This window comes from Delphinus delphis, chromosome 17 (genome assembly GCF_949987515.2).
Source record: "Delphinus delphis chromosome 17, mDelDel1.2, whole genome shotgun sequence".
Classification (NCBI taxonomy): Eukaryota; Metazoa; Chordata; class Mammalia; order Artiodactyla; family Delphinidae; genus Delphinus; species Delphinus delphis.
Genome location: NC_082699.1, coordinates 70,670,932 through 70,685,011, shown reverse-complemented (window position 1 = coordinate 70,685,011; position 14,080 = coordinate 70,670,932). Strand labels below are relative to the sequence as shown.

Genomic DNA, 14,080 nt, shown 5'->3' with positions numbered 1-14,080 from the left:
ATATAAGGTCATTTTGTTTTTTCCCAAATAATTAATTTTTGGAATTGCCTTTCCCCACAAAGTGCCAAAAGCCGTAATAACACAGCATGATCCAAAAAGCCATTCCCATCTCACTGAAGCTTAGATTCCAAGGCTCTAAGGACATTAATTGTGCCTGGGAAACAGAATAGGCTTGAATGACAGAGGCTGTGTGGTGACATAGAGTGAGCAAGCCCTCTTCTTTTGCCATTTACTAGCTGTGTAGCCTTGGGCAAGTCACCTAACCTCTGAGCCTCAGTTTCCTCATCTGTATAATGGGATTATTAACAATACTACCCATCTTATAAGATTGGTTGGGTGACAAATAGAGATAATATACATAAAACATTCACTGAATGTTAGCTTCTTCTCTCCCTCTCTTTCTTGAAGACTTTGGTAACTAAGAGTGAATAGTGCCTGCCCAAGAAGAGATCTATCTGAATTTAAGGAAGAAGATAGGGATGTAACAATTTTTTTTAAAATACGCAAGACTTTATGCTCTAAACATGAGATTATCTACGTAATCATGTGTACACCATGTGACTAAAAATCCGAACAGGCCACAGTTTCATAGCAATACCAACCTCCTATCAATTATTTACAAAATGGTGACCACCATGAGTTGGATCATTCTCAGGGAGCCAGACCCTTCCAGACCCTCCCTTGTTGCCCAGGCCAAGGGAGTGGCCTTGGAGAGCAGGCACATACTCAGACAATGCCACCATCGTCCTCTTTGCTGATTGTTCTTAGCTGAAAGCGTATGCTTCCTAGGTACGTTCAACAATGTCAAGTCGTTATCCTCTGGGAACAAATTTAATTTTTGAAAGTCACCAAGATGAGTGATCTGGCTGGACATCACTGTTTAGGAATCAAATACAGAGAGATGCATTTTTGGTGTTTTTCAAAAATGGACTCTGAAGATAATTCACAGAGATCTGAGCTCAGTCATCAAAGATGCGTGGTCAGGATAAGCACATAGTCCCCCAAGGTGACTACGCTGAATTGACCAATAACAATCATCAGGAGAAGCATCATTCTTATATTAAAAAAAAATTAGGTAGTGATGTCTTTCCATAAGAAATAGCTATTTGCCTGCTCATTGATTCAGTTTTGCCTCATAGTTATACTGAGTCCTCATTTGTGGACATCATTAACATAGCTGTGTCCTTCTGTGCATTATTATGAGGTAAAAAGAGTGACTGGAGCTGCAGTCCCTTCTAGGAAGTAACCAGAAGAGTACACCCTCAACCCAAGTCAGACACAGACATCAGCACATCTGCTCGTGGAATTTAAATGCAGTTTCAGCAGATCTAAGTTAGTAACTCTAAGGTGCTAGAGAACATTCATCATTCTTCCTCTAGTGTTGGGGAGGAAAGGGGAGGCCAACCATGGAAACCAGGATCTAGAACAAGCCAAAACAGAGTAAGATTGTACCAGAGCACCACACACACGCACAATTCCCTTTCCCCTGCCTAATACAACCAGGAAACAGCTTGGAGGGTCAGGTCATTTATCTCCACTCAGCACCCGGGGTGGCCCCAGGTTCATGCCAGCCTCACTCCTGGGCCACGAGAGGGGTCAGAGCTCAGGGAGAGGCAGAGAAGCCCTGTCGTTGGCCCATGTGCCCTTCACTGTTCTGCTTGTACCCAGACTTGCAGTTGCAAAGAGTTAGATTTTGTGTGAATCAGGAAGTTGGAATCTTTTCTTTGAATGACAGTGACTCCCCCAAATTATCTGCTCTCTTTCCTTCTTGTTCCGTGAGTTCATGATGCCACGGGATTTTGGCAGCAACCAAATGGGTACAGACACTCCAGTATATAGTACGCGTGTGGGCGGTTGCTCAAGCCCTTCGTTGAGTTATTGTGTAAAATGCTTCTTCCTCCTTCTCCTCCAAGAGGAAAATGTGCACATAGAGCTAAGGTAATTTACGATGCATTAAGACAATGTCCTGGCATTAGGATGGTGCCTTCCAGCCTGGAACAATTCTTGCTGCCCGGCAGGTCCTCAATCAACCGAATGTAGAAAACCGAATGCGTGGTTGAGTTTGTTAAATGCTCACTTCAAGGAAACAGGCTATTGCTCCCCTTAGCACTTTGTCAAGACGTGGGACTCCAATTTTCTTCAGCACAGACTTAGAAGAAATTCTTAATTTGTAATTTCCCAACTCAATATATCATCTGAGAGAAGAAAACCTTGAGTATTAAGAAGCAGAAAAGTGTTACAGTACTTCGTCCGTCTTCTGTAAAATGGGCATAAGAATAGCACCTGTCCTTGGGTCTTTTTAAGAATTAAAAGAACACATGCCCAACAAAATGCTTAGTTATTGTCATTGCATCTGTCTTCCACTAACTTACCCCGAAGCATAGGCATCCTCACTGCCAGTTGATCCCCCATCTTACCTAGAGTTCATCTAATATAAGAACCTCTAACCACGTAACATCTTCACTGAAGATGTTAGTCCATCTTCTTCTACCTACATTTCAACCTAGTTACCAAAATGCCTGTGACCTCTTTTTCTTATTGAGGTACAGTTGATTTACAATATTATATTAGTTTCAGGTATACAACATAGTGATTCAAAATCTAATCCAATTAACATTATTATAAAATATTGGCTATATTCTCTGTGCTGTACAATATACCCTTGTAGCTTATTTAGTTTATATATAGTAGTTTGTATCTCTTAATCCCCTACCCCTATCTTTTTTTAAATTACTTTTTGTTGGAGTACAGTTTCTTTACCATATTGTGTTAGCTTCTACTGCACAGCAAAATAAATCAGCCATACGTGTACATATATCCCCTCCCTTTAGGATTTCCCTTGCATTTAGGACACCACAGAGCATGAAGTAGAGGTCCCTGTGCTATACAGTTATGTTCCCGTCAGTTCTCTATTTATACATAGTATCTTTCTCCTAATTTGGGCACCTTTTTTTCCCTAACTAGGGCACCAAAGTGCTGATACCCATTACAGCATCCAATCTTTTTATTTTTCTGCTCAAAAAAAAAAGTGTCAATATTGGGTGTCTTCTTGCCTCAGAATATACATAGCTTATCTGTTCCTTTTCTTAAAAGATTGCTGGAAACTTTGCCCAGTGTCTAACATTTCTCATATAAATCCTGGCATTATTATTTTTCATCATTAAAAGATCTAGGAAGAAGCAGAGAACCCCATTACTACATGGGATACAGAGTCCTTGGGAATACATTTGAATATATTTGATACGGCGTGTTACAATCAGATCAAAGGACATTACAGAGAGCCGTAGTTCAGTTGAATGCTGTGTCACATCTGTGTACATATTTTGCATTGTTGTAATTATAGTATATATAAAATTCTGTGTCCTTCTTTCCAGTTGTAAATTATTTTGAAAATATTTTCTCTCTTACCGTTTAAATGCTCTTCTCAAAACCTTCGTCTGTGGGGATTTTTTTCTTTGGACTGTATGTTTTTTCACTACTATCTCCTAATTCCCCTCCTCACGCCCCCAACAGTCCCTAATCGATGTCCTTACTTCTCTTCTTCCACAGCCCCTCAAACATGATAGTCTCTAAATTTTAGTCTCTCTTCTGTCTTTATTCTTTTTTTGTTTTTTTTGCGGTACGCGGGCCTCTCACTGTTGTGGCCTCTCCCGTTGCGGAGCACAGGCTCCGGACGCGCAGGCTCAGCGGCCATGGCTCACGGACCCAGCCGCTCCGCGGCATGTGGGATCTTCCCGGACCGGGGCACGAACCCGTGTCCCCTGCATCGGCAGGCGGACTCTCAACCGCTGCGCCACCAGGGAAGCCCTGTCTTTATTCTTTATATTCTTCTTGGGTGGTGTCTTCCGCACCTGGGAGCTCAGCTGAACAATGTGTGTCTCGAGACCCCAAATGTCTTCTGAACCGCAACCTCGTGTTTGTAGATGTTCACAAGAGTCCTTACCGAATCATCCCTTTGGTGCCTGAAGCTTGAGGGGCCTAAAACTGAACCTGTTCCCTTTCCCCCATCCTTTTTCTGTTGTTTTTTTCTTAGTAGGTTAATCCAAGCTGGGAATCTTAGCACCACTTCTGACTCTTCTCTTCTCCTCACCTCCAAATCACCTTTTATCTCTTAGGTCTAGGCCAAGACCTCTAAGTCTACTGGGTAGATCTCCTACCTTGTCCTTAAATCTTCAGCTTTTCTCCTTTTTTTTTTTTTTCCTTCGGTGCGCGGGCCTCTCACTGTTGTGGCCTCTCCCGTTGCGGAGCACAGGCTCCGGACGCGCAGGCTTAGCGACCATGGCTCACGGGTCTAGCCGCTCCGCGGCATGTGGGATCTTCCCGGACCGGGGCACGAACCCGTGTCCCCTGCATCGGCAGGTGGACTCTCAACCACTGCGCCACCAGGGAAGCCCAGCTTTTCTCCTTTAATTACAATCCATCTTGTACTCTTCCCTTCCACAACCTATTTCTAAAGCACTGAGCTAATGAATCTTCTACAAACATGAAACCCATTCATGTCTCCTTGTGGAATAAAGTACACTTCTCAGTGAAACATGCAAGAGTTGTTGCAATGTGGCTTTGCCTCCTATTCCTGCCTTATCACACCTATGAACCCCTATACCTAGGGTCCATTCACGGGACACTCTAGGAGCTGTGGACCTTCTAAGTTCCTGGGGTAACTTAAAAGAACACAGAAACTATTTGTTGTTTAACAGAAACTTGGGAATTGCATTGAATCCAGCACCCTCCCAAGTTATAGGAAGCATGGGATTGATGGGTCCAGACCCAGCTGAAAGAGAAGGGTTTTCACAAAGCCTTCACAAAGTCATAACACTTCTGTTCTTCTCCCATTTCCTGGTCCCACCCACACTATTCATTCAAGGCACAAAAGAAACAGATGAGAAGCTCCTAATGGTATTTTTCTAGGGACCACATTCCTTTCATGTCTTGTGGTTTACAGCATCACCGGAAGGTTCAGCTTTATACTTCAAAGTAGAAAGTTGCCTAAACCATGCAAGGCAGTGAGTGGGGTGATTCCTTTCAATGGATTGGCAAGAGCACACTAACACAATTGGTTGAGGCCACAAAAAGACAAAGATCCGTTCAACCATTGTGCAAATGTGTGACTATATTTAGCTGTTACACTTTCAGAAGTCTTGGTAGAGAAAGGAGGGCGACACATTTGAAACCTGCCTGCCTGTGTTACTAGATCTACTTAGGATCAATTTTATGATTCTCTAATGTACCCAAGGAATTCATTCTCCTGTAGCTTTGTTCCTTTCTACCTTTCAGTTCCCTCCATTCTGTCCTCCCAGAATGTTCTTCCCGTTCCATTTTCTGTCATGTAAAATCCAGTCCATCCTTGAGATCCTTTTCAAACTCAGCTCTCCTATAAAGCCTTCTCCAAACTTGCTTCCTCCAGACAGAATGTACTCCTTCTGCCTCTGTATTCCCATCACATTGGATCACGTTCCTGAAAGATCATTTTCCACAGGATGCTACCATTGGCATTTTTGTCTATTTCACACTTTAGATCATGAGTTCCTTTAGACCTGGGCCATCTCTTTGAATTCCCAGTGCCTAGCACCATGCCGTGATTATGACATGCATGCAATAAATGCTGGTTACATTTTTTAAATTTCACTGTTGTGCCCTCATAAGTTTTTGCTCAAGAGCACAATCATTTCAATGACTTTGGACCTAATAAGTGATTCATAATTTGCATCGACAAAGCCATGCATGACCATTTGTTTTGATGCAGGTAACAACGAAACAGGACCCCTCAGATCTATTCCTCTTTCCTCCATTTGTTTAAATGGAAGATCTTGGGAGTTTCTCTGGATGGAGAAAATAAACTCTGAGCAATGAACTTATTATTGCCTGCTCACCTCACTCACAGCTTCCTTCACAGAGGCATCAAGATGAGTTAACCTAAAAATCTTGCCAAGGGAAGATCTTAAAGGAGAGTTGAAGAAAGCTTATCATCCTATTGGAGACAAGGACATAATTGGATTTATTAGGAAAGGAAGAGACAAAAGTAAAGGACTCCCCAAACACTGGGCCCCTTAAGGGCAGGGCAGTGCCTTATTCATTTCTGAGTCCACCCCGTGCACCACAAAGGCACTTGTCCTTTGCCCTCAGGGGGGAACTTATTCAGGGTGTTGTCCATAGTTGTTGATATCACTGTTTGTTGAAAGTAGACCTGAATGAGTCAGCTTGACTTAAAAAGTCAGCAATCATGCCTTCAGTAGCTGCTCTGGGATGTCCAGAAATTCTTCTGCCTCTGCCCATACAGAAATTGTCTCTTAGTGTAATAGGAGAGGGAAGACAACCAGTTGTTGGAAAGAACCATGCATAACAAGGCTGGAATGGGTTTTAGAAATTATTAAGCCCAGTATGCCCACTAGAGTTATGTTTACATGCACAGGTTGTACCCAGATATCCTAGGTGCCACTTTCTAGTTATGAGAACTTGAACAATTTACTTAAGCTGTATGAGGCTCAGTTTCTTCACTTGTAAAATGGAAATTATGATTCCCATCTTGACCAGTTACTTTGAAAATTAGAAGAGAAGGCAGTGTGTATAAAAATCGAAGTACCGCCACCAAGTGGGCCTTTGATAATGCAAGTCTTATTCTTTTTTCCTACTGGATACTCAGAATCCAAACCTACCGTCCAGAATGATACATGGGATACTTCTATAAGGGAAATGGGTTGAGACACTTCCTACAGAAGGCTGAAATCTAGCTGGGCAGATTGACACCTGAGGGCCACTCCAATATTATAGTCCTTGAGTGGTTCCCAACTGGCCTATTGAGCAGCTACTTCTAATAAGGAGTGGCAGGACTTCCCCCGTGGTCCAGTAGTTGACTCTGCACTTCCACCACACAGGGGACTGGTTTGATCCCTGGTCGGGCAAGTTCCACATGCCGTGCAGGGTGGCCCCCCCCAAAAAAATATGGAGTGGCAGATATTATGCTGGGCTGTGAAGGATGCTATGGGCCGTATCCAGAAGCACCTGGAGACATGCATGAAGGCTTCTCAGAGGAGAGGACACCTGAGCTAATGCTTGTGAGAGAAGTAAGGCTTAGTCACATGGATGAAACTTGAGACACAGGGCACTGGAGATGCAAAGCACTGAGGCACGGGAGAGCAGGGAAAGACGTATGGGGGAGAGCCGATAGTGAGGCTGGAACATATGTTGGGATTTGAAAAGTGAAAGGAAATCTGATATATGATGGTCTTGAGAGTTTTGCCATGCAGGAAGGAGAATATAATTTGTGGGAATGGAGAACAAAGAAAAGACTTCAAGTTAAGGAGTGACATGATCAGATCTGTGTTGTGGAAATACTGGGTGGAGAATAATAGTGTGTATTCAGTAGGGATTGGGAGCTAGAAGCTGCCAGAGCTGCCAGAAAACTGTTGCAAACTGTAGGTGAGAGCTGAAACAGAAACAGTGTAGAAGGAGCAAAGTGGATGGACGTGCCATCTATTAAGGAAGTAGAATCTACAGACTTAGGATGACCTGGCTGTGGAATGTGGGGGAAAAGAAAGGCAACAAAGATGAGAGACCAAGGTTTCTGGCTTGAGGAATGGTGCAAATGGCTCCCCCAAGAATAGGGAACAGAGGTTTGGGCGGTGGTAAGGAAGTGATGAGTTCAACCTGGGACCTGTTGAATTTGAGGCTGGCCTGAGATCTCCAAATGGAGATGCTCAGCAAACATCTGTATAAAGAGACCCACTGGAATCCATGACTAGGAGAGTGAGCCTCCCACACTCCTGTTGAATCTGACCACCTACCTTCTCTGTTTTCAGTACTTCGTCTTCACGGGGGTGTTGGCCATGGTGACCTGTGCGGTTTTCCTCCGACTTAACTCTGTCCTGAAGCTGGCTGTGCTGCTGATTATGATTGCCATCTATGCCCTGCTGACCGAGACCATCTATGCAGGACTCTTTCTGCGCTATGACAACCTGAATCACAGTGGAGAGTAAGTGCCCATCACTGTGTTCAAAAAGTGCTCAACTTTGGGTGGGAAATGGAACCATTGGGAAAACGATTGAGGTAGAGTTATCAAAATTTGGGGACTTAAGGAGTATCAACATGTTTCTTGTTGTGTACACTCTCTGGATTACCAGTTTAGGCAAAATTCCTAGTTTTCCATTTTATCCTGTATATTCATTACAGATTAATTAATGAATTAAAGTTTGGACTAAACCATAGCTCAGGTCTCCCCAGATCTAATAGTTGATGACTCCTTCAACTTTAATAGCTCTAAGATTTGTAGGGTCTGATTATAACTTTGCTGTAGCACTATTAGTAATAGCAGACATTGTGCATTGAGCATTTACTATACTCCTTGCATTTTGTTATTTTTGAAATATAGAAAAATACCAAAAAATAACTTAGCCTAGATTCCTTAGAGAACAGAGCCTGAGGCAAGCATGAAGTGCTAATGCAAACCCAGGGCAGCAAAACTGAGGGAAAAGAGACGTGAAGAAGAAAAGGATAGGAAGCAAATACAAGCAAATGCCATGTTGTGCTGACCCCATGAATTGCGAAGCTGGTGCCTTGGGAGTTGCATTCATTTGGCCAGTTGAAGTGTCTCTGGGTAGGTGATGAGGTAGGGAAGTGTCACAAACAGAGGAGGGGAGAAGAACCTACTGGCTGCTGCCCTCCTCTTTCTCCCATTAGTCTCAGTTCATCTCTGGATGTACTTGCTGGTGACATCACCTGGCCATTTCCACAGCCCTTGGGGAAACCAGATCCCACAACTGCCTTATGGAGCTTCATGGGAGCCAGAAGTGATGGAAAGAGCCAGAGACTGAACATGTTGCTGATTGGCCTTGGGGGTGGGAAGCACGTTGGTCTCACTGAGACCAGAGCAAGTGGCCAACAGGCTGAGAGAAAGATGAGGTCAAGTTAGTTCAAGAAGGGACTTCCCTGGAGGTCCAGTGGTTAAGACTCTGTGCTTCCACTGCAGGGGGTGCGGGTACCATCTCTGGTCAGGGAACTAAGACCCCGCATGCGACGCGGTGCAACCAGAAGTATTTTTAAATTAAAAAATGAAAATGCAAATGAAAAAAAAGCTAAGATAGTTCAAGAAGCCTCAGAAAATGCACCTGACGCTAATAATGTGAACATCTATGAACCAACCCCTGGAAATAAACAATGCGAGCAATTAGTCATGTTTCTTTCTGCATTTTTAAAAGGAGAACGTTATTTCAGATATTGTTGAAGTTCCCTTTCCCAGCATTGTTCTTTTATCCTCCTCCCAAGAGTCAACTTCTAAGGCACTTAATATATATGCTTCCCATCCATGTGTTTTATATATATTTAGTTTTGTCTGTATTATAAATTATTTATAAAATTCTTGTGTTGCCATGCAATATAGTATTTTTTAGGTCCATCCAGCTTCATATCTACAGATCTGATTCATTTTCTTTTTGAATTTTATTTTATTTTTTATACAGCAGGTTCTGATTAGTCATCCATTTTATACACATAAGGGTATACATGTCAATCCCAATCTCCCAATTCATCCCACCACCACCACCCACCCCCCACTTTCCCCCAAAATGTGTTTATCCTTTGACCTATTAAAAGGTTATCAGTACTTCAGTGATCATCATTGAAAATGTCTCCTGGGGTTTAGATCTAAAAGCACACTAGCTGGAGTATAGGGTATCTGCATTTTCCGCATTTTAAAATATTGCCAAATGGCTCTCCAACAAGATTGGAACAATTTCTCTCTTACAGGCAGCGGTCCTTGTAATTCTTATTGAATTCCTGAGTGAGAATTTTATCTCATTATTTTCAATAGTAGTTCCTTGACCATGAGTAAATTTGTGCATCTTTTTTGTTGTTGTTTATTGACCATTTTCGGTAAACTTCCAGGTCATGTCTTTTGCCTGGTTTTTTATTAGGTGGTTTGCGTTTTTCTTACTAGATTTGTAAAGGTTCTTTATAAATTCTAGGTACTAATTTGTGTCTGTTACACATCTGCATCTTCCACTTTATATCCGCTACCCTATTTAACCCTCACGGCAACCATCTGAGGAACACAGGCTCAGAGAGGTTCAACAATTACCCAGCTGCACATGGCCAGTAGGTAACAGATCCGGATTCAAACTCAGGTCTTTCTGGCTCCAAAGTCCATGTTTGTAAATAATGCATACATCTCTCTTAAATCAAGATGAAGAATCTCTCACCATACGCCCAGGGTTCAAAGAAAGTCAAAACAGTTTCAAATTAGGTAAAATAGTTGGTGCCGAGAGATGTCCCATGGCCAAGCAGAAGCCAGCACAAAAGACGGCCGAGAGCTGTATGAACCAAATAGGCCACGTTGGTAGTAGAAATAAAAATTAAACCATCTAAAATCTATTCATTCAGAGGAAAACACAGCATTAATGGAACCAGCCAGGGCTTTGGCTTCAGATCCAGACTCTGTTGCATTGGAAAGTCTCTTCCCAGCTCTGGACCTCACTTTACCCATCAGTGAAGTGGCGTAACTACACTCTGGTACGGGACTGCGTGAGGCTGTGATGTGCCTGGCACATAGTATGTGATCAGTATCTGTTCATTCCTGTCCCCTCCTTCATTTTTAGGAGAAAGGTTTAGTTCTGAATTCTGTTTTGAGGTCTTAAGGAAAAACTGGTAGTTAAAGTGTTAAGTAGGGTTGTAAGAGTGAAGCAGAATCCCAAATTCATTGCTGCTGACATTCAAGCGCTTTTCTCAGCTTCTTCCTGATTCAAGGTCAATTATCGGTTAGTCTTGTATTCACTCACACTCTGCTATCAACAGAATTAAATGAATAAGGAACGGAAGAGTTCGTTCAGCCTTCCCTCGCAGCTGCGTTATAAGTCAACGGGTCAGAAGTCAAACTGCGCATCCGTTTGGCAGCCTCAGTCTGCTCATGCTGTTGGAATTTAACCAACCCTGTAGGAGTTCACGTTGGTTCAGGGCATTTCTGCTGGCTGTTCCTGAGGGTCAGGTGCCTGGGAAAGTACAGAGAACCTTGCACAGGGCAGCCCGGCTGCATCCACACTGAGATGACCCCAAATACTCAGACTCTCTATCGTTCCATGAGGCCCCTCCCTGACAACCCCCTGTCTCCGCGGATGACACTGAGCCCAAAACAGGGGAGGCGCCCAGTGTCTTATCAGTGTCCCTAAAGATTCATCCTCCTCAGCATCCCTTCCAGGGACGACGACGTCATGACATTTGTGAGTACAAGTTTAGGAGCTAAACCACCCGTGTTCAAATGCCATCTCCACCATCAACCAACTGTGTGATCTTGAGCGAATTAATTAAAAGTGACGACGTCTCTAAGCCCTGCTCTTCTCATCTGTAAAGTGAGGATGATAATAGTTCCTATGTTGCAGGAATATATGAGACATCTAATGTGATCATGGAAACTTAGCACAAGGTCTGGCATAGCATAAGCACTTGATGAATACTAATGATTATTATGACCCCTTATATACCACAAATACTGCTGTTCTAGAAATATCCCTACTACCAGCTCTGGACTGCTGTACGCTACCTGATCCCCCAGCCTGCACTCCCAATCCACCCTCCTCAAAGCCGTCAAAGCCATGTGGTCAACACATTATCCTTCTTAAAATCCTTAAGCGTCTCCCTATTACCTCTAAGGAACAAAAAGTTCAACCTGCTTGTCAAGAACGTCCAAGCTCTCCCTGGAGTCCCCTCGACTCCTCCAACCTTATCTCCTGCAGCTCCACAGGTCACCATTTATAGCCCGTAATCTAGCCACAGGAAACCACGTGCCGGTTACCAGATTCTGCACACACCTCCCCCGCCAACCCATCATACTCAAGGCCCTCCCTGCTCAGGGAAGCCCACTCTGATCATTCCTCATTTTCTAATCTGTGCACATAATTTTTTATCATTTTTTGCACTTATCTCTGTCTGTTCCAATCTTTAATTGCCATGTCTTCCTCTTCCATTAGAATAGGAGTTTTGAGGGCAAGGGCCATTACTCATGTTCATATTTTTGGCACTTAGTGGAGTATCTGGCAGCAGGTGTCCAAATAAATGTTTGTTGAATGAAATATGAGATGAATGAGTGACTGATGGAAATATTATTTCATTTAGAATCATATTACACCATTAGTTCACAGTAAGCTAAGTGTCATCTATCTACAACCCTGTGATTTTTGCTCACCATTACCCGTAAACCTCGTGTTCCCCATCCTGTAAGCACAATTTGCTTTCGAGCTTAAGTGTCGTACCTTTGTTGTGGGCTTTTTAGGCCCTGCAGATTCACAGATGAATAAGACACTTAAGGAGCTTAGAGGCAAGTATTTATAAGTAAGTGCATGTAGGAGGGCATGATAGCTACAGAAAAAGCCTCGTTGAGATCTGGATTGAGAGCCAGCCTTCAGCATTCACTAGATCTGTGAGTTGGAGTGTATCGTTTAACATCTGAGTCTCAGTTTCTGCTTTACTAGAATAGCGCTAATAATATTTTAAGTGTTGCTATGACAATTAAAGTAGGCAATGTATGCAAAGTGTTATTAGAGGTATGACAAAATCAGCGCTAAGCAAATGCAGTCATTAGTATGGCAACAGAATAAAAGATACATTCAAACTGGCTGGTTTATTTTGGATTTCAGGAGGGGAAATGGGAGCTAATCGCTACATTAAAATTTGACTTCAGGTGCTCAGTCGCTAATGTTCCGAACTTGGTGCCTGAGATGTGAATTCTCATCCTGGCTGGGACACAAATCAGCTGTGTGGCCTTAAGCAAGTGCCTTCTTCTCTCTGGGCCTCAGTTTTCAACCAATAAATTAAAAGGCTTGCCAGGACTATTATATTATGTATGGTACACATAATATGGAATTGGATGAATCCATTAAATTCACATTGTAAAGTATTTAATTACACGGAATTCTTTTCATAATACCTACTAAGTGCAAAAGTAGGTTACAAAACAGTACGCACCATACAGTTCTAAATTTGTAAACATAAATATATTTTTGCATAAAGGAAAAGGAAATGACACTGAGGTGATCCCAAAATATTAACCATTGTTTTCTCTGGGTGGTAGGCTGAAGGATAATTTTTATTTTTTTATTTGTGAATTTGTATTAGCTTCCAAATTCACTACAACTAGAATGAGTACTTCTATAATGATTAACACTCAAATTAAATATGAATTTTTATAAGACATCAGGTAAGATGATCTCTAAAGATTGTGGTATCCTTGAGAATCACATTATTCTACATGTGTTTTCACTTGGTATGTCCTTTTCTATGAGCATAGGGAGAGGATAGTATTAATTTAGCAATTTTGTTAATACAGATAAATTAGTTCAAAATGTCCTGGGTTTTATGTCTCTGCCACTCAATAGCTAGAGGATATTGTACAGATTTCAGCCATTTGGCTCTCTTTGGAATTTCTTCAAATAGTCATAGAAGCTACAAAAAAAGAAAAAGAAAAAATCTCTTCTAAATTCAAATCCCAGCTCTTTCTGGGTGTTCCTTGGTCAGGGTGACTTACTGCGCATATTTTGTAGTCTCTACTCAGGTCATATTTTTTTCCATCTGAAATACATCCTGAAGACTCAAAGACCATTCATAATTTTCCTTTACTTCTCTTCTGAATTTGATCTAGCCATCTCTCTATTTTTAGTCAACCACTGCTTTCAAAATGATTCAAGAGGTGTTTATGTTTTCTCTTGAAAGTGTGTTTTAAGTGATGAATTGCTAAGCTTTAAAAAGTCTTCTGCATCACAAAGAAAAGGATATCAGAAGTGCCAGTCAGAGCAGGAGTTTATTCACGAGGAGCTAAACACAGGACATCGCCCATTCAGACGAAGCTGTTTGAACGAGTGATTTTGTAAAATGCCGCCACCAGGGCCAAGATGATGTGCTGGGAGCTTTAGGGGGTAAAGAGAGGGAGACATGGGCCACGCCCCATGCCAAACACGTTACCAAGATTTGGTCAATTAATTCTCACAATTAGGGAGGTAAACGCAGTTAGAGTCTTTCACAGGGCCACGAACCGAGGCTCAGAGACATTAAGTGGCTTGTCCAAGGTCAAACCCCTGGTCAGCAGCAGACCTGAGATGGGTCT

The 14,080-nt window shown here is 42.5% G+C and overlaps 1 protein-coding gene across 1 annotated transcript in view; it reads left to right on the top strand.

Annotated features, from left to right (window-relative positions):
* The window catches only part of ADCY8 (adenylate cyclase 8), a 217,567-nt gene that overhangs the window by 164,462 nt on the left and 39,025 nt on the right, over window positions 1-14,080 (top strand). Inside the window, exon 12 of the mRNA XM_060035308.1 lies at window positions 7,797-7,969. Coding sequence (XP_059891291.1) covers window positions 7,797-7,969 — 173 coding nt within the window. The remainder of the gene's footprint in view (window positions 1-7,796; window positions 7,970-14,080) is intronic.